The 26,414-nt window shown below is 54.1% G+C and overlaps 11 protein-coding genes across 11 annotated transcripts; 7 read left to right on the top strand and 4 right to left on the bottom strand.

Annotated features, from left to right (window-relative positions):
- Positions 1–669: 669 nt before the first annotated feature.
- J4E79_002230 (uncharacterized protein) lies at positions 670–5,393 on the top strand (the record flags this gene model as incomplete). The annotated part of the gene is made up of 5 exons (XM_049351130.1): positions 670–797; positions 847–1,200; positions 1,249–2,080; positions 2,130–2,390; positions 2,442–5,393. 5 exons carry the CDS (start codon positions 670–672, stop codon positions 5,391–5,393), a joined length of 4,527 nt encoding a protein of 1,508 aa, XP_049214969.1.
- A 421-nt stretch (positions 5,394–5,814) lies between these two features.
- On the top strand, positions 5,815–7,214 carry J4E79_002229 (uncharacterized protein; the record flags this gene model as incomplete). The annotated part of the gene is made up of 3 exons (XM_049351129.1): positions 5,815–5,949; positions 6,121–6,312; positions 6,423–7,214. The coding sequence occupies 3 exons, from the start codon at positions 5,815–5,817 to the stop codon at positions 7,212–7,214; spliced, it is 1,119 nt and encodes a 372-aa protein (XP_049214968.1).
- Positions 7,215–8,268: 1,054 nt separating this feature from the next.
- Positions 8,269–9,108, top strand: J4E79_002228 (uncharacterized protein; the record flags this gene model as incomplete). The annotated part of the gene is made up of 1 exon (XM_049351128.1): positions 8,269–9,108. The coding sequence occupies one exon, from the start codon at positions 8,269–8,271 to the stop codon at positions 9,106–9,108; it is 840 nt and encodes a 279-aa protein (XP_049214967.1).
- A 1,408-nt stretch (positions 9,109–10,516) lies between these two features.
- On the bottom strand, positions 10,517–11,010 carry J4E79_002227 (uncharacterized protein; the record flags this gene model as incomplete). The annotated part of the gene is made up of 2 exons (XM_049351127.1): positions 10,517–10,924; positions 10,981–11,010. 2 exons carry the CDS (start codon positions 11,008–11,010, stop codon positions 10,517–10,519), a joined length of 438 nt encoding a protein of 145 aa, XP_049214966.1.
- Positions 11,011–11,515: 505 nt separating this feature from the next.
- On the bottom strand, positions 11,516–12,361 carry J4E79_002226 (uncharacterized protein; the record flags this gene model as incomplete). The annotated part of the gene is made up of 3 exons (XM_049351126.1): positions 11,516–11,741; positions 11,799–12,179; positions 12,237–12,361. 3 exons carry the CDS (start codon positions 12,359–12,361, stop codon positions 11,516–11,518), a joined length of 732 nt encoding a protein of 243 aa, XP_049214965.1.
- Positions 12,362–13,059: 698 nt separating this feature from the next.
- GND1 (phosphogluconate dehydrogenase (decarboxylating) gnd1) lies at positions 13,060–14,939 on the bottom strand (the record flags this gene model as incomplete). The annotated part of the gene is made up of 7 exons (XM_049351125.1): positions 13,060–13,074; positions 13,124–13,978; positions 14,028–14,162; positions 14,210–14,570; positions 14,621–14,659; positions 14,712–14,740; positions 14,895–14,939. The coding sequence occupies 7 exons, from the start codon at positions 14,937–14,939 to the stop codon at positions 13,060–13,062; spliced, it is 1,479 nt and encodes a 492-aa protein (XP_049214964.1).
- Positions 14,940–16,292: 1,353 nt separating this feature from the next.
- On the top strand, positions 16,293–17,252 carry J4E79_002224 (uncharacterized protein; the record flags this gene model as incomplete). The annotated part of the gene is made up of 1 exon (XM_049351124.1): positions 16,293–17,252. The coding sequence occupies one exon, from the start codon at positions 16,293–16,295 to the stop codon at positions 17,250–17,252; it is 960 nt and encodes a 319-aa protein (XP_049214963.1).
- A 456-nt stretch (positions 17,253–17,708) lies between these two features.
- On the bottom strand, positions 17,709–18,674 carry J4E79_002223 (uncharacterized protein; the record flags this gene model as incomplete). The annotated part of the gene is made up of 1 exon (XM_049351123.1): positions 17,709–18,674. The coding sequence occupies one exon, from the start codon at positions 18,672–18,674 to the stop codon at positions 17,709–17,711; it is 966 nt and encodes a 321-aa protein (XP_049214962.1).
- A 1,042-nt stretch (positions 18,675–19,716) lies between these two features.
- J4E79_002222 (uncharacterized protein) lies at positions 19,717–22,358 on the top strand (the record flags this gene model as incomplete). Its single annotated transcript, XM_049351122.1, has 4 exons — positions 19,717–20,730; positions 21,299–21,671; positions 21,803–21,970; positions 22,183–22,358. 4 exons carry the CDS (start codon positions 19,717–19,719, stop codon positions 22,356–22,358), a joined length of 1,731 nt encoding a protein of 576 aa, XP_049214961.1.
- A 320-nt stretch (positions 22,359–22,678) lies between these two features.
- On the top strand, positions 22,679–23,514 carry J4E79_002221 (uncharacterized protein; the record flags this gene model as incomplete). The annotated part of the gene is made up of 2 exons (XM_049351121.1): positions 22,679–23,036; positions 23,132–23,514. The coding sequence occupies 2 exons, from the start codon at positions 22,679–22,681 to the stop codon at positions 23,512–23,514; spliced, it is 741 nt and encodes a 246-aa protein (XP_049214960.1).
- Positions 23,515–24,422: 908 nt separating this feature from the next.
- Positions 24,423–26,361, top strand: J4E79_002220 (uncharacterized protein; the record flags this gene model as incomplete). The annotated part of the gene is made up of 3 exons (XM_049351120.1): positions 24,423–25,616; positions 25,666–25,895; positions 25,947–26,361. 3 exons carry the CDS (start codon positions 24,423–24,425, stop codon positions 26,359–26,361), a joined length of 1,839 nt encoding a protein of 612 aa, XP_049214959.1.
- Positions 26,362–26,414: the final 53 nt, after the last annotated feature.

Below are 26,414 nucleotides of genomic sequence, written 5' to 3'. Positions count from 1 at the left end.
CATACTCCTCGATGTAGAGTCTGACTGCAGCTCTTGGCTACGCCTTGCATCCTTGTAGGGCGTGAGCCGCTGATTAGTACATGTGCAGTACCTAGGTAGTTTGGCGCAGCCCACGGCAACTCCGTGAATGGGCAGGATTTAGGCGGTAGCCTTATCATGACTTGGTGAATACATCGGGAAACTCCTGCTAATGGTTCTTCCGCAGCGCAAGAGCCGCGTCTAGAATTAAGCTGGTTGTAAGTGAAGAGCGGAAGCTTTCCGTCGGGTATGATGGCAGACGGAGGTTCGGCGGCGGGACTGACGCGATAAGGGAGCCGCGGCCTTATCGCGTTAGCGCCATCATGGCTGCAGGGATCTGGTACCTGACACTTGGAGCTCCAGATGCTGGAGGGGACGCGACAGAGGAGCAATAATTCTCGTACTGTACGCGACCACTGCTTTTAATTTCCTTGCGAACTTCCAATGCGTTGAATCATACCATATCACGTGGCTAGATTCAGGCCACATTCCCTGACCAATACAATCTGGACGTTATGCTACACGTTGCAACTTCTTGAGATCGGGAGTTGAACTTTCGAAACATCACGACTATCGCTCGTCATTGCTACACGCCACCACGATTCCTTGAGGGCTTGGGGCAGAGTTTACACGATGCGAGCTTCAGCCTCTATGCTGAGCGCGAAAGCTCTCTTAGTGCTCAGCGCTTTCAGGCACATTGGCGCGCATGCGGCTCGTCCAGGTGTCAGTGTCGCTCTTCTGGCTTCTTTCAATCCAGCGCCATACCTAGTAGAGTTATTGTAAGCTTCGGGTGTGCCAAAAGCAAGAGCTGCGACTAACCCCTCCCAGAGAAACCGCTGCAGAAGAGAATGCGACGGCATACTACCCCATCCTCGACCGCGTATCCGAGGGCTACTTCGACGAGAAGACGACAGAGCAGGCGCTGTATACAGCCTTTGTGCACCTCCTGAAAAGCGACGGACACATCACCCAGCCTGAAGCCCTCGCTTCCTTCGATCTCGCTCTTTCAATCCGGTCAGCTGCGCCGCGGATAGAAGCACATTACCAATTCTACAACACATCGGTAGAGCCTTCACTGAAGGCGGAGCAGAACGAGAAATGCGAGATTTGGGCATCGTTTCATGGGAAGCAATACTGCTCCGTACACCTAGACGAGCCGTTCGGAGACATTGAGAGCGAGCGGTACGTACAAAGGGCTTGGCTTATGGGCAGATACTGAGAAAGCAACAGGACATACCAATTACCCTTCGACCGTATGCTTGGCAACAGCTCGGCTCTACCTGCGATTCTGTACGCCGATATCACCGCTCCTCGATTCAAGAAATGGCACAAGACACTTAGCGATACGGCCAAGCAAGGAAAGACTTCGTACCGTGTCCGGCACAAGCCTTCTTTGAAGGCCCCAACAACGCCGCTGGTAGTGAACGGATACGGTGTCGAGCTACAACTGAAGCGGACCGACTACATTGTCATAGACGACAGGCAGGCTGAACAGGGAGACAAGAGTGCTTCTCAAAAGCCAATGGGCACCGGCCTAGACGACGATGAAGATGTCGCAGACCTCAAGCCCTTGTCCAAGGACGAGGTATCTGACCTTGGACTGAAGGCTGCCAGCTTTGTCACCCAAAGCGAACAACCCATGGATACCCTCATGAAGCTCGTGCAAGACTTTCCGAAGTACTCGTCCATCATCGCAGCCCACAACGCGTCGGAAGACTTCCTGGAAGAACATCTGAAGAACCGCGAGCAACTCCTCCCTACCGGGTACAATGTCATCTGGATCAACGGTGTACAGATCCCAGCCCGCGATGTGAACCCGTTCTCGCTGTTGGCTCACTTGCGACGTGAACGTAAGCTGATCAACGGGATACGCAGTCAGGGTCTAAGCGGTTCTGAAGTCATCTCACTATTGTCGCATGACTCTATCGCCCAGACCCAGGCGGATGCTGAACCTCAACGTTACGACTTCAGAGATGCTACTGAGGGAGGCAACGTCATCCTGTGGCTGAACGACATCGAAAACGATCCGATGTATGAAGGGTGGCCGAGTGAACTTAGGGCTGTGCGTACAACTATCCATGTCATTGATCGTGAGCTGATCGTAACTACAGTTGCTGCAAAGAACATACCCTGGCCAACTTCCATCTTGCCGCAGAGACATTCACAACGCCATCGTCGCTGTCGACTTGACTTCGTCCGAGGATGTCACGACCATGCTTGAGACTATCCTCAGTCTCATCAGGCGTGGTATCCCGCTGCGCTGGGGTATTGTTCCTCAGACCGCTACATCTGGTGCTCTTGAGCAGGCCAAGGTAGTTTACTATCTGCATGACGCGTATGGACTGCCTGCTGTGATCGAATACCTCCAAGTAGTAAGTGTTGAAATCTCTTATGAAGTCATATGTTGCGCTGACGCAAAACAGTTGGCGGATGGCAAGAAGTTGGCGCACGCAGATCAAGCCACTTTCGATGCGACAGTCAAGAAAACAGCGCTCCTCGAAGGAAAGGAGGCTCTGGTGTTTGATGATGTACTGAAGTCAGAGACGTTAGATCAGCGCATCACAGGCGCCAAACAGTACCTGAAGCGACTAGCAGCAGAAGGCCCCAAAGCCCCCGTCTTCGTTAACGGTGTTCCTATTCCAGCTACTGAAGAGTGGCTCGGAACACTCAGCCAAAGAGTCGGCATGGATCTTCGTCAGATCCAACAAGCAGTCTTCAACGGTAACTTCAACAGCGATAGCTGGGTTCCGCAACATTTCTTGGCCTCAGCTGCTGCTAAGCGCAATCCTCTCATCATCCCGGAGAACGAGAAGAACATCACGCTCATCAACATGGCTGAGTTTGAGGAGACGCACGGTGAGGCTTACAACAAGATGCCGCGGATCCAGACATCTGAGTCTGCTAGCAAGGGTGACTGGATTCACGTCACGCTCGTGGCAGACTTCGATTCGGAGGCTGGTTTCGCTCTTCTGAAAGCACTAGCAGATTTCCGTGAGGCAAACCCCAACGTAGAGGCTGTCCTCATTCACAACCCGAAAGCCGGTGCGGAGCAGTCGAACGCCTCGGAAGATCTTCTAGAAACTTACATCAAGTCTGACCGTAGGCTTACAACCGAAGCCCTCTCCGAGATCATGAACCGGGATGCCAACTACGGACCAACTCCCGCCAACTCCACTTCATTCTGGAAGGTCGCTGAGCCAATCTACGACGCGTTCGGTCTGAAGCCGGGACAGAACGGCATGCTCGTCAATGGACGCTTCGTGGGACCCATCCCAGAAGATTACGGATTCTCATACGATGACGTGGAAACTTTTGTCACTTATGAGCAGGTCAAACGCGTTGAGCCGTTGAACAAAGCGCTTGCCGATCTTGATCTCATGGAAAAGATCGCATCTCCTATAGATGTTGCGAAAATCCAGTCGCTGGTCGCACTTTCCACCGTGTCGGACGTCCCAGAAGGCATTTTCGAGACTGCATCAACCCTGAGGATGAGCACATACAACAACTGGACTGCCAAGCACACCGCTATCATCCGGGGTGACGAAGACAAGGCTGTCTTTCAGATTGTGGCTTCGATTGACCCAGCTACAGAGCTGGCACAGAAATGGGTACCAATCCTCAAAGTACTCAGCGACATGGAGGGCACACACCTCAAGCTTTTTCTCAACCCCAAGCAGATGCTTCAAGAGCTTCCTGTTAAACGTTTCTACAGATACGTCCTCGAAGCCCGACCGTCCTTCGTCGCCGATGGATCCATCGGAAGCCTTGGAACCCACTTTTATGGCATTCCCAAGGAGGCTTTGCTGAACCTTGGCATGGATGTGCCACCCTCTTGGCTGGTTGCCCCGAAAGAGTCTGTATATGATCTCGACAACATCAAGCTTAGTACCATTCCTGCTGGTGCCGATGTCACCGCTGTCTATGAATTGGAAAACATCCTTATCGAGGGCCACTCTCGTGACACTACGAATGGTGGTCAGCCACCGCGTGGTGCTGAAGTTGTCCTTGCCACCGAGCGGGATCCTCATTTCGCGGATACGATCATCATGGCTAATCTCGGCTACTTCCAGTTCAAGGCCACTCCTGGCTTTTACAACATCCAGCTGAAGAGCGGCCGCTCTCAGGAAGTTTTCAGCCTTGATAGTGCGGGTCCTATCAGTTGGGCACCTGTGCCTGGTGATGAGACTACCGAGATTGCTCTCATGAGCTTCCAAGGAGCAACGATATTCCCTCGACTATCGCGAAAGCCAGGTCAAGAAGAGACCGATGTGCTTGCTCCTGAAGAGTCGCTCGCCTCTGAGCTGGTTGGAAAGAGCGCGCAGAAGGTCAATAAGTTCCTCGGCAAGATTGGTCTCAACTTTGACTCTGAGAAGGTCCTGCAGAAGGGCGCTGACTTGTTCTCCGGAGGCAAAGCGGCGAAGAAGGGCACACAAGCAGACATCAACATTTTCTCAGTCGCTTCAGGCCACTTGTACGAGCGTATGCTGAACATCATGATGGTATCTGTCATGAAGCACACCAAACACACCGTCAAATTCTGGTTCATCGAGCAATTCCTATCTCCCAGCTTCAAATCCTTCCTCCCGCACATCGCCGCCGAGTACGGCTTCGAATACGAAATGGTCACCTACAAATGGCCGCACTGGCTGCGCGGCCAAACCGAAAAGCAGCGCGAGATCTGGGGCTACAAAATCCTCTTCCTCGACGTCCTCTTCCCGCTCGACCTCGAAAAAGTCATCTTCGTCGACGCCGACCAAATCGTGCGAACAGACATGTACGAACTCGTGCAACACGACCTCGAAGGCGCACCCTACGGCTTCACCCCCATGGGCGACTCGCGCACCGAAATGGAAGGATTCCGTTTCTGGAAAACAGGCTACTGGGCTAACTTCCTGCGCGGTCGCCCCTACCACATCTCCGCGCTGTACGTCGTAGACCTAACCCGCTTCCGCCAACTCGCCGCCGGCGACCGCCTCCGCCAGCAATACCACGCCCTCTCCGCCGACCCAAACTCCCTCTCCAACCTCGACCAAGACCTACCCAATAACATGCAGTTCAACCTCCCCATCCACAGTTTACCCCAGGAGTGGCTGTGGTGCGAGACTTGGTGTAGTGATGAGGATTTGCACAAGGCGAAGACGATTGATCTTTGTAATAATCCGCAGACTAAGGAGCCGAAGTTGGATCGGGCACGCAGGCAGGTTCCTGAGTGGAATATTTACGATGAGGAGATTGCGGGGTTGGCGAGGAGGGTTAAGGGGGAGGAGAGGGATGAAAATGCGAAGGGGGAGGGGGTGGTGGATGTGCAGGAGGAGGAGCAGAGGAGGGAGAAGGAGGAGAAGGATGCTGAGAGGGAGGGGCACAGTGAGTTGTAAGATTGAGGATAGATGTTGTCAGAAGGAGACCGCCTTGGTGTTACGGGAAAGCGACAGTTCGTTACGATAGTAGAGGTGCCGCAATCGCACAAGATTTCACCGCTTGTTTCACTATACTTGCGGAAGCTTCGTGATGCTCTTCTAGTCCGGGTTAAAGTCACTCAGGTGGGGGGCTGTGTAACAAGGTGGTTCGATCACATGTAGGTCTTGGTTTGACGATGGAAACACCCGCATCCAGCACATCCGTGTTCATCTGTACGTTTATCTGCACGTTTGATGATGCCCTTCCACATCCGGACTAGTGCGGCTCTATTTGCGCCACGGGTGCCCGATCTCGCATAAAATGCGGGACAACTTTTTTTGGGGGTAACAACAACAGCAACGACTCACTCCACGATTTCATAGTCATCGGACACCAGAGATGAAGTTTACGGAGTTGACCGAGATTGAGCTGCCGGCGGCATATGATGCTCATGTGCATCTGAGAGATGGCGAGATGTCGCAGCTTGTTACGCCTACGATTCGGAAGGGTGGTGTGAATCAGGTGTATGTTATGGTGAGTTTGATACCGTCCATTTCTCATTCAAGATGTCGGTCATTTAATTCTTGTTACTATCGTCAATCTTGCTCGCCTTCTTCCTCTCTTTCTGTTCATGTGCTGTTGCCGATTTACGAATCTCGCAACATTTCAGTCACGTTTCTCTAACCCGTTATATCACTATTACAGCCGAACCTGGTCCCGCCTATTATATCCGTGAAGCAATGCCTCGAGTACCGCGACAGACTCCGTGCTATTGAGCCGAATGTGGATTACGTCATGTCGCTGTATCTCCACGAGGATATCACGCCGGAGGTTATTCGTGAAGCGAAGAAAGCGGGGATTACGGGTGTCAAGTCGTATCCCGCTGGAGTTACTACGGTAAGTGAAGTCCTACCCGACAATCCTCCAAGCCACACAGACAATAAGATGGATCGAGTAAAAGGAAAGATCAAGACTGCAAGTACGACAGCCATCCTAACCCCACGCAGAATTCCTCATCCGGTGTTCTCGACTACGAAACCTTCTACCCCGTCTTCGCCGAAATGGAGAAACAGAACATGGTCCTAAACCTCCACGGCGAAGTCCCCTCGACCCCATCCTCCGCGCACCTCACCACCACAAAGGACAGTAAAACAGGCGCCATAACCATCCTCAACGCCGAACCCGCCTTCCTCCCCACCTTCCTCTCCCTGCACGCCAAATTCCCCACCCTCCGCATAATTCTCGAGCACTGCAGCACATCCGCCGCCCTCTCCGCCGTCCGCTCCTGCGGCCCCTCCGTCAGCGGCACAATCACCGCGCACCACCTCAGCCTCATCATCGATGATTGGGCAGGCGACCCATTTTGTTTCTGCAAGCCTGTTGCCAAGACGCCCGAGGATAGGGATGCGTTGCTCCGCGCGGTGGTGCAGGGGAATGGGAAGTTTTTTCTGGGGACGGACTCGGCGCCGCATCCGAGGGGGAAGAAGAGGGGGGAGGATAAGGTTGCTGCGGGGGTTTTTACGCAGCCGTATGCGGTGGGGTATGTGCTTGATGCGTTGGAGGTGGGGGTGAAGAGGGGGGTTATTGGGGAGGAGGAGGTGACGAAGGAGGTGCTGGAGGGGTTCTTTGGGGGGTGGGGGAGGGGTTTTTATCAGATTGTGGATGAGAGGACGGAGAGGATTGTACTGAGGAAGGGGAAGGAGACGGTGGTGGATGTGTTGAGGAAGGAGGGTGGGGGCGAGTGTGAGGTCGTGCCGTTTAGGAAGGGGGAGGTTACTTGGGGGGTTGAGTGGAAGTGAGCGTTTGTCTGAATCATAACCGTGAGATGAGAGGCTATTATATATGTAGTTTGGCTCGACATCGGTTACAGACATAGTGACAACAGTGGCCATCTCTCCATCTTCAGACATTCCCATTCGGACATTACAATCCTGTCCAGTATGCTGAGTTCGCTGCTAGGTCAAGCGGAAAAGGGCGGTGAAAGTGAAAGGGCAGTATATATCTGCGGTTTGAAAAGCTTGTGCAGACGGAGACTTCGTTCTTCTGTATGCTGCTGTAGTGTACAGAACCAGAGAGTCATGCATACGACATCAAGTTCTGTAGCAGATATCTCCAACTTTTTAATGCCATACTATGCCTAAATTAATGTCATGCCACTAGTATCCATCGCATCTTAATGCCATAATACGCCTACATCACGCACTGCCCTCACTACGTACAAATCCCATCTCCCACATAGCCGTCAACCTCATTCCTTGCATATCCCATACGAATTCCAACTCCGATATTGCCGTCACGCTCACTTCCGCTCTCACATCCAGCTTCTCGCTCCTCGCTCTCTGCCGAACTCGCGGTGAACGTGAGCAGTGAGCCGCACTTTTCACCGCCAAGACAGCAGCGAGCGTTTGCACCCAGGACGCCCATAACAAAAGTTTTGATGCCGCCGATTTTTGAGATTCTTCAGCAACACACACTGACTACACTCGTAAGTATCCTCTCTTTTTGTTACGGAATCAATGGCTTTGCGAGCTACATAGGTTTCGGCAGCTTCATACGTTGCTGCAGCTCACTTCCTACTGCCTACGTTATCCCCAGCATGGCACTTCCCACTCCGCATCAACGCCGTTCCCTTCTACAGGCACTTCAGCACCTCAATTCCCGTCTCTCATAGCTCTCCCTACCGCCTAAACTACCCCCAGTATCTCCCTTCCCACTCCGCAACAATGCCTCTACATCCTACATCACCCCCAACCCCTCCTCTCCCTTCCCGTAACTAACCACATAGTCACCATGACGACCCACACCACCACCACACTCCTCGCCTTCACGGCAACGTCGCCGGCATGGCCCGCCATGCCTTCCCTCACCACCATCAACCTCGGGCGCGACATCGCCATGGAAGTCCTCGCCATAGAGGCACATCAGAACCGCCTTCGGGCACTACAAGGAGAAGAGGCTACGGCCGACGAGGAGACGATTTCCGGTGAGTTGTTGCTTTGCGTGCAGCGATTTGAAGCGTTTTTGGAGAGATGGGATGGTGAGGTTTTGGGGTTGGAGGACGAGGAGAAGGGAGAAGAGGGAGGAGAGGAGATGGAGGAGGGAGAGGTGAAGGAGGACGAGATGGAGGTCGACAAAGATTCGCCTTCACCACCACCACCACCACACGGGCCCGAGCACCCATGGCGCCTCGACGCCACCGCCATCGCCGCCATCAGCGTAGGCGACATCGGATGGGCGCCACTCCCCCGCATGGCAGCCACCTCGCGCGACTGGTTCGTCCCGTCGCAGTACGGCCAGATCGTCATCAAGGTCTATCCGTTCATCATCGTCAAGAAGATGGACGACTGCATGATCGGCATGCCCATCACAACCGCCGGAGGCAACGGCCTCACCAACAAGATGGAGTCGCTTCGTGCGCGCAGCACGTACGTCGTTGGAGCCAATTTCCGCGGGAAGAACGATGTCTCTTACGGATGGGGCATGGGGCCCAAGGAGATGAATCTGGAGGTGGACCAGACGGCGGGGGCGTATGAGCCCAGGGCTGGTGCGTTTGTCGATGTCCTGGATACGTACCAGATCCCGTACAACACGAGGTGGAAGGCAGAGGGGCGCCTGACGTACACCAGCCGGGTGGACTTGCTTCGGATGAGGCATGCGGTGTTGGAGAAGGATGCGCTTGAGTGGAGGGGTTGAGAGCGGTGAGGTTGGGGGGAGGGGGGTTTGGGGACTACAGCATGTGTTGAGGCGTTTTGTATATTAGCACAAGGCAGCGTGGTGGGCTTCGCGTACTTTTTACCCTGCGAATTAAACCCGTATCCTGCCACGTATTTATTATCTACCTTTCTGCCATATCTATCCACACACGCGTGACTCATTGTAGGTCCCAGCCCTATTATCCACACATCCTATATAACTCTGCCGCTTCTTGTAGTTCCCTAAAGCTCTTGCAATCCGCTATAATTTTCTGCTCGGTTTCGGGCCAGCCATTCTCGTTCACCATCTTTATAATCTCTTTCGACCGTTCACGTCCTTCTAAGCCAACGAGACGCGTAAGAGGACAAGCACAATGTGCTAAAAGCACATCGATCTGTTCGCGGATCTCGTCACTCAGCACAATGGTATCAACTAGCATTTGTCCCTCTGTTGACGCGTTATGACACCGTGAGTCTATGTCGTTTGACCCAGCGTGATGGTCCGAATTCCTACATACTCTGACGACCCATATGAAGTTATGGTATATTCGCTGCTTTGTTAGCTCAAAGTGATGGGTACAGGGTTTCATGTACTTACATTGAATTCCACTCGATCTCCCTCTTCATAGCGCAACCAACAGTCGCCAACGGCTTCGGTGCCCATGCTCCTACCGGTGTATGCATGTTTCCATTCGTTAAGTCTGTAGATAGGGTAGAAGTCTCGACGAAGAATTATCCCACGGTTTTCAGGCACATTTTCTGGAGGTTCAGTAGTGCCGTACCACCACGCCGCATCTACCTTCCGTAAATTCTGTATCCGATCGTGTGGCTTGTAACTCAACTTCCCGGGCTCTTGGGTAGGATAGCTTTCGGTACAAATACCCGTTACGCCTGCAACGTTGAGATTTCTGCTCGCCCTATGAACAGGATCACAGATATGAACGATTATAGGCCTTGTAGTAGCTGAGTCTTCTTCCGTGTTTGAGGGATCGTTAATGAAGTCCGGGTTGCCAATCGTTGCGGTTGTAGAATGATTAGTCCTCATGCTTGCATTGTCGAAATCGGTATTCGGCCGCTGTCTCATAGCTGCGTTGGAAGCTTTTTTGTATACTCTGGAGTTCGAGAGGACAGATTCGAAGTGTTGTTCGGAAGAGCCGTCAGTAGGATCGACAAGGGTGGAGAGATTGCTCAAGTGACTACTAGGGGAATCTTCGGTTTTGAATGTGGACTCCGCCACTGTGAGGGCATAAGCCTTTCGCATATTTTGGGTGTGTTCGTTCATTGTTGTCATCGTCTTGCTTTGTTCTTTTTCCTGAAGGGGTTTCTTTCTCTCAGTCGAAGAATCCCTGCTAAAGTCAGTCCGCCATTCATGGCTGTAGCTGTACGCTATATGGAGACTTTGTCTTCACTCACCTGTTCAGCGGGCCGATCAACATGTTGATCGCAGAATACTGTTGATGCAGTCGTTCCAAAAAGTCCTTGACTTCATCCTCATTCCACAGAGTCCTGAATTTGGCTTTCGAGCTCATGCTACCATCGCCATGGACGCCCTTCATGATCTTCGACACGTACTTCCCGAGGCATACCCCCAGCACGAGAGAGCCTATCAGAGTCGTATCGAGCGTATCGACCAAGTCTGGGTCCGCGTGCACAGCATTCGTTTCGTCCAGAAGTAGTGCCTGCAGCCGCGATAGTAAGGTCCCATTGAGTTTGAGCTGGGAACAGAGGAATCGCGCGGTAACGGGCGCGTGCTTCCATTTGTTCCGTATGTCGTTCAGGCCTTTGGCAGCTCCGAGGAAAGTCGTAATGATTCGGAGCTAAAAGTATGGTTAGCTTGACAGCTTCAAATAGGCCCCGGTTTTGCTAAACTTACCACATTCGTTGCGATGCTCAAGGGATCCATCTTGCTCGTTGTGAAACATGCGAGTTGAACAGGTGCGTCGGAATAAAGCTGGTGTTATAACCTAGCGATGAGGTACAAGAGCATCCCAATTGCCAACAGCATGAGAAAGAGGCTTTCAGCTGCAGCCTGCTGTTTGACGTGTGGTTCCATTATCTGCAAACTTCTGTACTCACCATTATCCTGGATTCCCGTGCTCGGGCGACCGTCGGGATCCTGTCGTAGACGTGAAGCTAAGTTATCGCACCTACATCACACGGCGCAAAAAGCCGTGGCTTTTGAACATTTTGTGAATTTCTGAAATGCCTGTTGTGGCATACTGTATAGCACATCTACCATTCAGCACCCTCTCATAAGATGCATGACTGCTACCATCATTACACATCTCTTTCATGTTTCATACCCCCCACTACCAACAAGTTGAAACCCTCCAGCCAGCGACATGGGGCTCTGCGGGTCAAGGTTTACATCAAGTTGTCCGTCGCCAAAGCCCTGGGCTGGCCGAGTTCTAACCTCCCTTCCGAGGGGCATTGGGCACAGCGACCGGAGCGCGAGCCGCCCCACCCGCAGAAGCGCCCTTCTTACGCTGGTAGAAGGCTTCGACGACCTTGCGAACGTGAGCCTTAGCCTGGTGCTTGTCGGCGGGTGCTTTGATGCTGTCGAGCGTGTACGGGGCCTGAATAAGGACGGAGTCGTTGACGACAATCTGCGTATCTGCCCACCGAGTTGGTAGACTGTGGTTCGTATGTTAGCCCTGATATGCTGTCTCTGCCAGATCTGATATGACTCACGTCCTCGATATAGCATCGAACAACTCCTGTGCTTCGGCACTAACACCCTTGCCCTTCTGCATATCCTTCTTCTTCATCTCGCGGATGGTTTGGTCTTCGCGGGCTTGTAGCGCGGCCAGATCCACCTTGGAGATGCTGGGGAGTGCGCCATCGAACCCTGCTGCGGATTCAGGTGCCCGCTCTCCTGTGCCGATGATCTCGAAGGACTCAATGTGTGCGAATGGGATGATGTGGTAGTCGCCGGGCTGGCTGAATAAGGAGGCGGGGGAGGGGTTCGGTGGAGCGGGCGCGGTGTTGATGGCTATGGCATGGGTGAGGTTGCAGGCCGTGAAGAGGGTGCCCTCGAGGACGTTCTTGCCAGGGGCACATGTGACTTTGATGCTGGGAACTGTCAGCTACCACCCCAGCCGTGATACCATTTCGACGAGCGGAACGTACCGTGACCCAACAGCCTTGTACAGATCGGAGTCCGCGCCAATGACATCTTTGTTCGATCCAGGGCCGGCTTTTAGGTTCGGAGTCGCAACCTTGCCCGCAACGCTATTGCGCTTGTTGTCCGCCATGACGGTCCTGCTCTTGTGTGCCTTTGTCTAGGCGACTTGGGTATTACGGGCGGCGGAGGCTAACGTGTTGCTCCGCTACAATTGGGTCTCGTCAGCACCTAGTCCCTGCCCAGATTCTACGACGGAGGACCTAACGCCAGAGACTCATACAAGCAGTGAATATACAATCCAAAGGAATGAAAGAAATGAAAACGCGACGACGCACGCGCAACCGGGTCGTGGGGCAGCGCTGGCGTGGCGGAGCTGGCGGAGCTCGAGGCGGGTGGGTTGGTGTTGTCGTGATGCGCTGCAACTTTCCGTGGTCGCGATGCCAAGCCTTTACGCAGGGCGCTTGCCGCTGGGCCAATTATAGAAGGTATATAGTGTAGGCCTTGGAGACGCTTCCGTCCCGAGTGTATCCTGATTGCTGGGAAGCCGATGCGCGTGCGACCTCGTAACAATGTTCAATTCATAGTGGGGTGGCTCGTCAAGGGTCTACCTGGAGGTACGCGACGATCAACGCTAACTGCAGCTAGCGTACGAGTAACAACACAGCGGTCAAGCTGAGCTTCAAACATTCACCAGCACATGCAAACATTGGACATGCGAATCGTTATATTCATTCTAGATTCGAGGTATCTCAGTTTTCACGTTCGTCATAAAACATGAACTCGGGGCAGCCCTCTGCTCCCGTCTAGCAAGCAATGGATATCCCCTTTTTAAGCGTTGTAGGTCTGGCAAGCTGTTAGTGTCTTCTAAATGAACAATGGGCGAGAAACTTACAGAAGCAGAGATGTTACCACCCCTTCCGGTCCAGTTGACGTGGATGTCCTGGCCCTCCTTGTAGGTCTCGTTGGCGAACTCGGGCTTGATCCTGAAGGTGTGGGCACCGAAGTAGTCACGCTGCGCCTGCAACAGGTTGGCGGGCAGGTCCTTGGCGCGGTATCCGTCGTAGAAGCTGAGGGCGGTGCTGAAAGCAGGGGTGGGGATACCCCAGAGAGCACCCTTGGAAACAGTGTCTCTCCATCCGGACTGGGCCTTGTGGATAGCCTTGCTGAAGAAGTCGTCGAACAGCAAGTTCTCGAGCTCGGGGTTCTGGCGGTAAGCCTTGGTGATCTCCTTCAAGAAGACGGAACGGATGATGCATCCACCGCGCCACATGAGGGCAATCTCGGGCTTGTTCAGCTTCCACTTGTACTCCTTGGCGGCGTTCTGGATCAGCATGAATCCCTGGGCGTACGAGATGATCTTGGACGCGTAAAGAGCCTGCTCGAGGTTGTCGATGAAGGCCTGGCGGTCGCCAGAGAAGCTGGGGGTGGGGCCGTCCAAAAGACCGGCGGCACGGCCACGCTCCTGCTTGAGCGAACTCAGGCAACGGGCGAAGACGGCCTCTCCGATCAGGGTAACGGGCATACCGAGGTCGAGCGCGTTGATGGCGGTCCACTTTCCGGTACCCTTCTGACCAGCAGAGTCCATGATCTTCTCAACGATGGCAACACCATCGTCGTCGTTCTTGTACATGATGTCACGGGTAATCTCGATCAGGAATGAGTCGAGAACGCCCTTGTTCCATTGTGTGAAAACGTCGCCAATCTCCTTGTTGCTCATGCCGAGACCGCGCTTCATGATGTCGTAGGCCTGTTTCTGTCAGTCGCCTCTTTCTTTCTGTATGATCGTCTCGTCTCACCTCGCAGATCAACTGCATGTCACCGTACTCAATACCGTTGTGGACCATCTTGACGTAGTGACCGGCACCCTCGTCACCAACCCATTGGCAGCAGGCCTCGCCGTCGGACTTTGCGGAGATGGACTGGAGGACATCCTGGTTATTGTTAGCTTTGTCCTGTTCATCTCTTCGCGCATTCCTACCTTGATGTATGGCCAGGCCTCCTCGTTACCACCGGGCATGATGGAAGGACCGTAGCGGGCACCCTCCTCTCCTCCAGAGACACCAGTTCCGACGAATCGGATACCCTTGGACTTGAGGTAGTTTGTGCGGCGGTTGGTGTCGGGGTAGTGGGAGTTACCACCGTCGATGATGATGTCGCCCTCCTCGGCACCTCCCTCGAGGAGGAGCTCGATGAAGTCGTCAACGGGCTTACCAGCCATGACGAGCATCATCATGCGGCGGGGCTTCTTGAGCTTGGAGACGAACTCCTTGATGGAGTGGGCGCCGACAATGGACTTGCCCTTGGCCTCATCGTTCAAGAAACGGTCGACCTTGGCAACGCTATCTGCCTGTCAGTGTATATTGGAGGCGCGGTGTATCGAGGCGCTTACGTTCGGTTGAAAGCAACAACGGTGAAGCCGTGGTCAGCACTGCTTGATGTTAGTACTGGTTTGGTGGGTTATGACGTTGGTAGTGACTTACGCGTTGAGGATCAAGTTCTGGCCCATGACCTATATGTATGGTCAGCATGGCTGGCCTTGATGCGTTGGACGTGAATGTCCCCGGATAATTCGCGCTCTGGACTCAATGGCTGGCAGGAAAGTACGACGACGCGCACTTTCTGCTGCACTCGCCGTGAACGCGATCGGAGCATGGAGTACTTACGGCCAGGCCGATGAGGCCGAAATCTCCGACGGGCTCAGAAGACATGATTGCGTTCTCGTGTGGGTGTAGGTGGGTGGATGAGAAAGTGATGGCGGGGTAGAATTGCAGCGACCGGGCGTGCAATACGAGGGCAATTGAGGCTTATAAAGCGGGAGATGGTCAAGAGAAGGAAGAAGAAGTCTGGTGGGGGTCGTCAAGATATGTACGCGGAAAGTCTTTGGAACAAGCGGGGCACACTACTATTGCATCAATGGCACGTCCCACCACCATATCCCAGCATCACGCTGTTGACGGAGAATAGCTTCGGCCGCGGCGGTAAGGTATGTCATACAAGCCACTGTTGCCAATTCCGTCTTGTAAAACGTTTGCACCGCTGCCGACATGATTGCTGAACATCACAGCGCATGATTAGAAAGCCGCCGTCTAATGAGCGGGCTAGACACGGGTGGGTTGCGCATGTGTTTGCAGATGCTATGGCTATCACGACTCGGTGTACATTCACTATTGATGTCGATTTTATCCCAGCAAACTAGCGACGCAAGCTGGCAAGCAACAGTCCCAACGGCGTCGCGGTCAAATGCGGCTGCTTGTGAAGCCCCTCCGTCTCAGCCTTAACACAGCATTACGCAGTACGGATGGAGGGGCAGCGTGCAGGGATCACCGGATACGCTAGGACAGGTCGCCGGAGAAGTCTTGCAATGTTTCCAAGGCTACCTGGATGGACTGTGAGGGCTGACGCGATGAGAGAAAACTCATCACCGGTGACGCCTGTGCATCGCGCTGCACCTTCTTCCAGGCTGTTCAAGGTTGAGCCTTGCGGTGCAGCGTGGTGTGCAGCGGCTGCCGATATGCCGGCAACACGTGATTTCGGGGCCGGAGGAGCCGCTTGGCTCACTTTCTGCGACAGAAACCAACAACGGACGTCGACGCCCCCATCTGCCTGACGCATCCCCACGGTAATTGTAATTTGCACCGGCCCGCCATCCCACTCTGCCCTCTTCAAACGCCGACCTAGTCCTCGCCCACCTGCAGCCTCGCTTGCTAGACACTTCGGGAAAGTCTTGTTGCCTTCTGCCATCTTCGACGTGTAGTCAGCATCAGCTCCAGACATTCACGCGCACGGCACTGCCCGGGCGGTTATTCACTCACACGGACGCGCTTCATTGAGAGGCATTTTCCCCAGCCATACAGAAACTGCGCCTCACCTCATCGGTGCAACCACACCCGCGCGCACCCTCAAAATCTGCGAACCGTAGATTACTACGCATCCTTAGCCATCCGGCCGTCCTATCACCAGTCTACCCACTCCGCAACATCAGAGCGCGTCTCGACCAGTAGCTGGTTAAGTCATCACCTCGCTAAGGTTAAGCTGAACTGACCCGCAGCTCCTACTCCAACATGCAGCCCCATCACTCCCTGCCAGCGCGCCCGCCGCCCACGACATACTCGGCACCGCCCTCAAGGACCAACAACGCTGGCGCACGAGGCCAGGGCAACTCGCCCATGTTTGCTGGCTTCACACCAACGTCTGCTGCGCCGGCAAACTACGCGCAAGCCCCAGTGAGCGCCCCCTACCAAGCACCCGCATACCCGACCAGCAATGCTTACAACAACTACTCGTACCCAGCCTACGCGACGGGCGCACCTGCTGCGGCCTCATACCCAGCTGCTCCGACCGTGAACCGCGGGTTTGGTGGCACCTATGATCCCGAAGAAGAAGCCCGCATCGCCGAGTGGAACAGCGCATACAATGCTGGCGACGCGAACGCGAAGAAGGGCACCGGTGCGAACATGACCGCTCGACCGGAAGCGGCAACCACCCAGGATACTGAAGCAGGACCAGCAGCCGACGGCAAGCGCAAGACTGTTGTTCGCGAGGGAGGTGGAAAACAGTGGGAGGACGAGACACTACTCGAGTGGAACCCCTTGCACCCGCGACTCTTCATCGGTAACCTGGCGGGTGAAGTCACCGACGATTCACTCCTCAAAGCTTTCGCCAAGTACCCCTCTCTGTCCAAAGCCCGCGTCGTACGAGACAAGAAGTCCACCAAGAGCAGAAGTTACGGTTTCGTGAGCTTCTCAGACACCGACGACTACTTCCGTGCCGCCAAGGAGATGAATGGCAAGTACATTGGCAGCCACCCAGTCCTCATCAAGCGAGCCACATCTGAGGTCAAGGCCGTCGTGAAGAAGGACGACAAACACAAGCAGGGGAAGAACAGGAACAACAAGAACAACAAGGACAAGTCTGGAAATGGCAACAACAGCACGCCCGCGGTAGTCGCATCTCCCGCCATGTTCATACCACGTGGTGTTCAGAAGAAGGGCAAGTCGAACGGTCCGAGAGTCCTGGGTTGAGCAGCCCTTGTGTGGAGGCAGACGATATCAAAATCACAGCACGCGGAATGCTCAGGCATGTACAACTACGTACCCACGTGTACTTTAACACTCCCAAGGTTAGTGGAGTCACTTCTACTTCGCACTTTCATGTTTGTTTGTTTGGTTTTTGTCTTTTGGTTTATGTTCAAGCGTTAAATGGATTCTCAGCAGTGTCGAATATGACGAATGCGATGGATGGGGGATGCCACGAAGTACGACGCACATCTGCGCGATGAGCGTACTTGTGCAGTTGGCAACGTAGTGGGGATCAAGGGCCAAAGGGTCCTCGATGTGTCTAGTTTCAAGGAACAAACGCTTGGCGGAAGAGGATCAATCGAGCCAGACTTTGACAGTCCATAACATGACGCAAATGTGAACACCGCCGTGAACCCCATCTCCTCACCACACACACACCTCACCTCCCCCTAAATCCCACTACCCACCCAACCTCCTCACACTCTCCACAACCCCCTCCCCATCCCCCTCCACATTCAAACAATCCAAAAAATCATAACTCGCATACTCCCTCCTCGGCACCCTCGCCCTCCAACAAAGCCTCGTAGTACAATACCTCATCTTCTCCTTCCACACCCCATCCTCACTCGTCCCCCACCTCGCATGCCCACTGCCCCTCCACGTATACACAACCGCACTGTCATCATCCCTCTCCAACACACTCCCATCCCTCTTCTTCAGTCCCAACACTCTACAAGCCTCAATCTGGCTCTCCAACCCCGGCCAATCCGGCAACAAATCTTCTCGAGTCTCGAATTCTAGAGTAACTTCTTGGCATGAAGACGGGAGGGTGAGCGATGCTAGTGTCGAGACGAGGCGCTGGCGTTCTTTCAGTTCGGCGAGCAGGGGAGGGAGGAGATAGGCGCATATCGTCCAGGTTATCCTGCGCCAGTGCAGATGGCTGAGTAGGAATTTAGTAAAGTTTGAGGGTTTCAGGGCGACGAGGTTGTCGTGGAGGTGGTAGAGTTGGGCGCCGCGCTGGGAGGTGGTGTGGTGCAGCCAGATGTCGCCGTTGTAGAGCCAGGATGTGGAGCCTAGGTAGCGGAAGTGGTGGGTGGAGCTGCGGAGCGGGATTTGGTGTGCTTCGATGTAGATGAGGCGGCATGTGAGTAATAAGGATGTGTCGATCTTGGTGAGATAGGTGTGGAGGGGGCGGTAGAGGGGCGAGATGGAGTGGATGTCGATGGGACGGGTGGGGTCGTGCTGTTGGGAGAGGACGTGTTGGTAGATTGTGAATCGAATTTCTGCTGGGAGCAGGGTGAAGAAGAGGGATTGCTGTTGGGGGTGCGAGGTCGAGGGGGTTAGGGAGGCGAGGTGCCGACGGGTGGCGCGGGCGAGGCGTTGGCGGGTGTAGCGGTCTTTTGGGAGGGACTTTGGTTGTGGCATCTTTAAATTTTTGTTGTTTTGAATGACGAAGTTTTGGAGGTGTATGCCTAGGTGTTGGGTGATGTATGACGTCGTTCGGCGAGGCGATTGATTGAGAATTTACTGTCCTTTTTCACCGAAGTCCAATGCAGGAGTTCTCGACCTCCTCAATACTAGCTCTTAATCTTATGGGTGACCGGCACATTGGTAACTTGGGAAGATGTTGGGTGCATGTGTAGCCGGAAGCATCGTGGTGCAGCATGTGAGCTCCCGTCATGGTCCGTGCGCCAGCATAGAGCTTTCCTCTTCGCCTGCACTCTTGCCTCAGCTTCATCAGTCCGATAGCGCAGACACTATTTTCTCTGACACAGCGCACGAACCTGAAGAGGACAATTTGTTTCTGAATTGCCGCAACAACGTGAGTATGAAAGCCCTAGGGCTTCCCTAGGCTTTGAGGAGCAACGGAACGGAGCCGTTGACACATGCCTCGGATGTGCTCATGATCGACTCCCAGCCCTTTACCTAGTGTAATATTCGACTCCTCTCAGCTCGGACGTACCCGGGAAAATAATAGAAGGCATATACCTTTTGCCTACTACTCATCATAGTTAGTCTTCGATGCCGAAGTTGTTGCCTCCAGTTGCCTGCCGCAATGGATTGGCTGAGGTGTCTAGATAAGAAGACTCCGCAATTGGCCCCGGCTTACGACGTCTAGTACCTGGTCACCAACAGCCGTTGTATCGTTCAACAAAACGATATCATGCCACCTGTGAGGCCGCCTCACCTGGCAACAATCTCGAATAATTTCAAGCTGTGGACTACTTTCACACCGACTTACCGGGGCTTCGGACTGTGTAGTTACACACAACGTCTAGAAGCACACTCACCGTACAGGGCAAACGTTCATTCAACAGCACTGCGAAATCCAGCCCAAGTCGGAAAGCCCATAAAACGAAAGCTCTCCAGCTCTTCCAGACCCAACGGCAACTTCCAGTCTCACTCCTTCTCACTACCCACGAACTCCTCAAGTCGTTCTTTTAGTAACCCTACCAATTCTACCAAAATGGCATCTCAACAAACAGACTCATCCGAGTCGTCCAGCCCCACATCGTCCATTGAGTCAACAACACCAATTGTACCGGCCAGTCCTGCGTCAGACTCATCATCTGCCTTCGACTTCGATGGCGTCCTTGCCAAGTACACTAAGCGTCTCAACGAAGTCCATAGTCTACTCGTTGACATTGCGACGGATGCAGGAAAGATAATGGTCGCAGCCGAGGATTGTATCATCACGACCGTCCACAAGAACAACACATCCGATGTAGTCACCAAATTCGACAAGCAAATCGAAGCCATGGCCGAACGACGCCTTACGGAAGCCTTCCCCGATTGCACATTCCTCGGCGAGGAGACGTTCAAGCATGGCACAAAACTTGCGGACACGCCGACATTCATCGTAGATCCAATCGATGGCACACTGAACTTCTCGCTTGGTGTACCCAACTGCGCTATCTCTCTGGCCCTGACTATCGACAAGAAGCCTGTCGTTGGAGTCGTATTCAACCCTTTCCGCGGTGATATGTACCATGCTGTCAAGGGTCAAGGCGCCTACCTGACGAAGACCTTCACCGGCCGCAAGATCAAGCTGCCTATCCAGCCCATCCCCAAGCCAATGCCTTCGCTCAATTCCTGTCTCATTGCTGTGGAATGGGGCAACCAGCGCTCTGGTCCCAACTGGGCACTGCGCACCTCGATTCACAACGCTCTCCTTACCTCCAAGGTCGAGGGCGGCGCAATGTGCAAGTCCGTACGCTCAAATGGCTCCGCAGCACTGGATTTCTGCTACGTCGCACACGGCATGCTCGATGCCTTCTGGGAAGGAGGTGTGTACTCCTGGGACGTCGCTGCTGGATGGTGCATCCTGGAAGAAGCTGGTGGTGTTGTCGTTAGCGCCAACCCGGGTGGTTGGGATCCGGATCTAGAGGGTCGTCTTTACTTTGCTGTGCGCAATGCGAAGCGCGAGGATCAGCGTGCTGTTATCCAGGAACTTTGGGGGATGATGGGAGATAGGAAGTTTGTGTTTCCTTGATTGCGGTTTTGCGAGTTTTCACGGCATGGGGACGGTATGGTGGAGGTTCATGCAGTACACGGCTAGGATCTGGTTTGTTTGGTCGGACAGTATGTCTTTGACTGAACTCATACATTATGATGTATAGGTACATAAGAACCCCTTCGATATGCTTTCGCTGCTTTGACAAAGAACGAGTGAGCACCAGTGTTGTTGCACGTTAATTGCGGTTGGAATGCCCATTCCCCAATGCACAGCGAGCAGTGATGGCTCCGTCCTGTTTTGTGCGACTGATGCCTTCCATAGCACCCACAGACCCTCATGTTCAAGGTAGTCACGACAGATGCCAGCTTCTTTATCTGTCGCGAGACCCAAACAAACTTCCTCCATCATACTCTCACCCCAACACACCTCACTGCATGACTACCCATCCACACCGAAGCATCGTTTGCTGCCACACCGTTATTGTATAGCACATCCCTATCATCAACTCACCGTACGCTTAATCAGCATCACACTCACCTCCTCAACCAAGCTGTCTCGCAGCTCAGCATCAGCATAGCTGCATCCCGTGCAGTCCCTGCACACCTCCCCTACCACGCTCGACCTCCAGTCCTTCGCAACCTACATCACCCTCACCAGCGCCTTCAACGAGACCCACAGTCCATGCAGCACCACACCTACTGAGTACATGCCCTTTGACACCCGACGTGCCAACCCAACCCGACCCAAACGCCACACGCGCACATACTGCCCAAGGATCACCCACAAACGCCGCACCATCTTCGACCAGGGTCACGACCCCCGAACAACTCACTTCACCGGCAGGCCTCTCACCTCCACCGAGAGACTACACGTAGCCCGCCAACGCCTCCGCAAGTTCGAGAAGACGCAATCCCGCAAAGCACAGCGGAAGACTTGGGTCCGTAACGGAAGAATAAATACGCCAAGTAAGCTCGACAGGATACATCTCAAGCTGAAGAGGATCTTCACCGGAAACTTCTGAGCACTTCGACATCCACACTCGAACACTTGAGTGTGTTTATGAGCACGACTGCTACTTGTGTAACAAGCTCTGTAGCCTCCGGTGTACTCCAAGCCCCCGTCCAAGGACAAGGCCGAACACTTTCGAACCACCGACCGAGAGCCACCAATCCACTCGAACCACGCGAGAGGAGAAGGATCATCGAAGAGCGACGACTACGCAAACTCAGACGCCGAGAAGCTAGAGCGGAGAGATTAGCGAACCGTACGTTGAAGAAGGGACTTCGTGCTAAGATAGCCGACTTCTTTGGTATCTTCCGTCTTTGGTAGAAGACTACAGCCCACGTTTCATGACCTGTGCAGCCACATCTAGAGGTTGTGGAGTAAGTACAGCGTGCGCACCATCAGCGCCAGCGATCGCGAGCACACCTGGTGTTGTCTCGTCTGCAAGCACACCAAGTCGCCATATCACCGCAGGGGAGATAGAGGAACTGAAGAAGAAGAAAGAGGAGCGCGCAGAGAAGAAGCAACAACGGAAGGAGGTTCGAGACGAGGCTAAAGCAGACACCAAGGCCAAGCTCCCGGATACGACGAGCAAGAAGGCTAAGCTTCGGCTGTATATCACCTTGCTCAAACTCAGGTTTCATCTCTAGACTTGAGATCAGCTTGTTGTTTGGACTACTATATCCCACCTTACATGTCACACGGAGATTGTGGAACTAGTACACATTGCGCATCGAGCACACCAGTTTTCGTATCTGGCTATTCCGGTAGCAATCTCACCGCCAGGGAGAGAGCGAACCAGCTGGAAAGAAAGAGAAAGCGTGCGCTAAAGAGGCGACAGCGGAGGGCGGTTCGAGCCAAGGCCAAAGCAGACATCGAGGCCAACGTCCCAGGCGCGTATAAAGCCAAAGTTTGGCTTTATATAAACGCGCTCAGGCTCAAGCTTCATCTCGGAACTTGAGATCAGTATATGGCAGACGGCGGTGATTGTGGTAGCGCAAGCTATAGCTCCGGTGACTGTGGCGGCGGCGACTCCGGCGGTTGCAGCATATCCCATACCGCGGGTGACGGAGGTGACGGCGGCAGCTACTCAGGTGGGGATTCGGGAACCGATTACATCCCACAAGGCTCCTCCTCTTCCAGCCGACCATTGACAGCCGAGGAGCAAGCGGCAGCGGACCGCAGACTCAGAGAAAAAGAAGAAGAGTGGAAGCGTGAGAAAGCGGAACGCAAAGAGAAGAAGCGACAACGAAGGGCAGTCCGAGCCGAGACCGCTACTGCAGTCAAAGCGAAGCGCCACGAGGCGGCTAAGCTGAAGGAGAAGATCCGTCTGACCGCCACGCTTCTTACACTCAAGCTCCATCTTTGAGCGACGCCAAACACACATCAAGGCATTGAATGGACTCTTCGTTCGTCTCCGCAGACTGTGGAACGACATCCTCAGGCGATTGCGGAACGACATCCGGCTATTGCGGAGCCGACTCGCGAGGCGATACTGGAGGTGACGGTGGTGCTGATTCAGGGAAAGATTGTGCCGACACGAAAGACAACTCGACTGAACGCGAATACACGTCCACTGACTTCGCCCCTGGAGCCCAGACAGCCACGACCGGTCCTTCCACTTCGTCCCAGTCGAACACACAACCCGATACTCGCACACCGGAAGAAATACAGCAACAACAAGAGCAGATACAAGCGGAGGTACAAGCGAGCGTACAAAAGTGGGAGAAGAGGAAGGAGAAGACAAAGAAGTTCTTGAACAACGCCAAAACTACTGCTGGGAACATCATCAAAGGCAAGTTTTGAGGCGTCAGCTGTACGGTCAAGACTTGTATACACCTCCACAAGCCCAAGCCCAAGACATACCAATTCTCTGCGCGGATGGGGACCAGTGTACGCAGCAGTCGGAGTTATCGGAGCGTGCGATTCTCCCAAGGCTCCAACGTTGGATCAGAGGCAAACTTCTCTCGCTGGCCGGGGGTATATGTCCATCCTGGGAACTTCGTACACGCCGCCGACAGACCAAAAGACGAAGAAGCGTGGCAGAGGTGCCGCAACAGTTTCAGAAGACTGAAGGCTCGTGTCCGCAGGAGGAGAGCCGATCGAAACGACTCGCATGGCAAACGTCGGTAGTTTCGACATTCCTCGCCCTAACGCGGGTGAGCACACCTTTTATCAGAACGTCACCTGTTATGTTCACGTCTACGCGCCGACTACCGTGCACCAAAATACATCGAGCGCGGCGCCGGAGACTCATGCCGCGGTGGGAAGCTCATGCGAATCGGATCCAACGCTGTCAGTGCCGGAGAACCTAGGCGGAGTCGCTGCCAACCTCCGTCTTATTGACCTCGAGAGGGTGAAGCGAAAACGACCCAGAAAGAGACAAGCCCTTGTTGAGTGGGCAATTAGGAAACTACAGAGGTTACTCCACAAGGTGACCTGAAGCGGACGGTCCTTGTGAATGCGGTGGCATCGAGACCATGTCGGTAAAGCTCGTCGAGCTCGACGACCTTTCGGCCGACGTCGGAACGTCTTCAAGTGGAACAAGCGACGCGAGAGGTTCTGGCGTTGGCGTCGGCTCCATTTTCTGGCGTTGAAGTATTGGGTGGTTGGCGTCGCGTGTCGCTGGACCAAGGTTGCTCGGAAGTGAGCACAGACCGCCCGCAACTGTGCATTGGCACCAGAACTCCTGCTCGCCATACCTACTTCACGTCATGTTCGCCCGCACCACGCGCAACACTCTTGCTGCAGCCTCGAAGCAGCCCTACATATGTCATTCATGTCTGCGCCGGGCTAGACAGTCTCAATTGGGTGCTGTCCAGCTTCCCACGCGTCACACAGCACGATCTCTCCACACTGAGACCCAGCCACCACCGACCCAGGATGGCACAGCGTTCCGAAAGCAGCTGAAAGATGCTGCGAAGCAACAAAAGAAAGAGAAGAGCGTCTCTTCTGGCGCCTCAAAGTCTTCAAAAAAGGGCAAAGATGTGCGACTAGAGAAGTGGGAGCTAACGGTTGGAATCGAAGTCCATGCCGAGCTCAATACTGCGCGGAAACTCTTTTCCAGTGCTGCGACCTCAGTCAGCGAGGCACCCAACACTCATGTCTCCTTATTCGACGTCGCGTTTCCCGGTACTCAGCCTCACTTCCAGAAGGAAACCCTCCTACCTGCCCTCCGCGCCGCCATAGCCTTTCAGTGCGAGATACAGCCCAAGAGCAGTTTCGACCGCAAGCACTACTTCTATCAAGATCAGCCCTCCGGCTACCAGATCACGCAGTACTACGAGCCCTTCGCGACGAACGGCAAGATTATCCTGTACCCTCGTGACTTCCCGCCTGGCGCTGCCCCGCAACCAGGGCCCGTCGAGATTGGCATCAAGCAGATACAGATGGAGCAGGATACCGCAAAGACCGTCCAGCAACCACCTTCGACTCACCTACTCGACTTCAATCGCGTCTCGCATCCTCTGATCGAAATCATCACACTACCTCAGATCCACGACCCCACGGTCGCTGCTGTCGTCGTTCGCAAGATACAAAACATACTCAAGGCTGTCAATGCCTGTACAACTGGCATGGAGTTGGGCGGACTGCGTGCCGATGTCAATGTTTCGGTTCGTCAACGCGCAGGGGAGTCATCTGACTCTAGTCACTCATACCACGGTGTTATTGGTCTAGGCCAACGGACCGAGATCAAGAACTTGGCAAGCGTCAAGGCTGTCGAGGACGCCATCATCGCAGAACGTGATCGGCAAATCGACTTGCTCGAGGGCGGAGGTGTCGTTGAGGGCGAGACTCGCGGGTGGACTCTTGGAAGCAAGACCACCAAGCGTCTTCGAGGCAAAGAGGGAGAGATCGACTACCGGTACATGCCGGACCCAGACATTGCTCCTGTCATCATTGGAAACGTAAGCACAGGCACTACTTTTGGCATGAAAGCTGTGCTAATCTTATCAGGATCTTGTTGAACACCTCCGGAACACCCTTCCTAAGCTGCCCGATGTGAACGTGGACATGCTTGCCAACACATACGGACTTACTACCAAGGATGCCATCACACTTCTCTCCATGGACGATGGTGAACGATTGGAGTACTTTCTCGACGTCATTCGCTGCCTGGTGCGCCAAACCGAGCAGCACGAGAAAGACGTTCCGCTTGAAACCTTGGGCAAGATCACCGGGAACTGGTATGTTCATCTGCTATGCCACGCGTCGGAATCAAACTAACGCGTGACCAGGGTGTTGATGGAACTCGGCTCTCTCTTCCAAGACGAACCTTGGGACCCTACCCGCGTCCCGGCCGACTATCTCGCCGGTGTCATCTCGCACATACGTCGCAAAGAGGTCACGTCGCCTTCCGCAAAACGCTTACTTGCCATCAAGTTTGAGGGAGATCAGCGCAGCGTATCTGAAGTCATCCACCAAGAGAACCTCCTCCTGCAACCCCTCAGCCAGGAAGAGTACATCAAGCTAGCACAGACTCTACTAGAAGAGAAACCCGACATGGTTCGCGACATCACCGAAAAGGGTCAGGTCAAGAAGGTCGGCTGGTTCGTGGGACAAATGGTGATGCGTGCTCCAGACGGAAGTGTCGAGCCAGACAAGGCGAAGGAAGTGCTGCTGAGGTTGCTGGGTGTAGGAGAGAAGGTGTAGTAGTGATGGCGTGGATACCCTAAATGAAACATATTCTCTTAGATTGGTGCGTA

Source organism: Alternaria viburni (assembly GCF_023758015.1).
Source record: "Alternaria viburni strain BMP 2772 chromosome Unknown scaffold_3, whole genome shotgun sequence".
NCBI lineage: Eukaryota > Fungi > Ascomycota > Dothideomycetes > Pleosporales > Pleosporaceae > Alternaria > Alternaria viburni.
The sequence above is the reverse complement of the archived record's forward strand: the minus strand, read 5'-3'. Positions and strand labels throughout refer to the sequence as shown.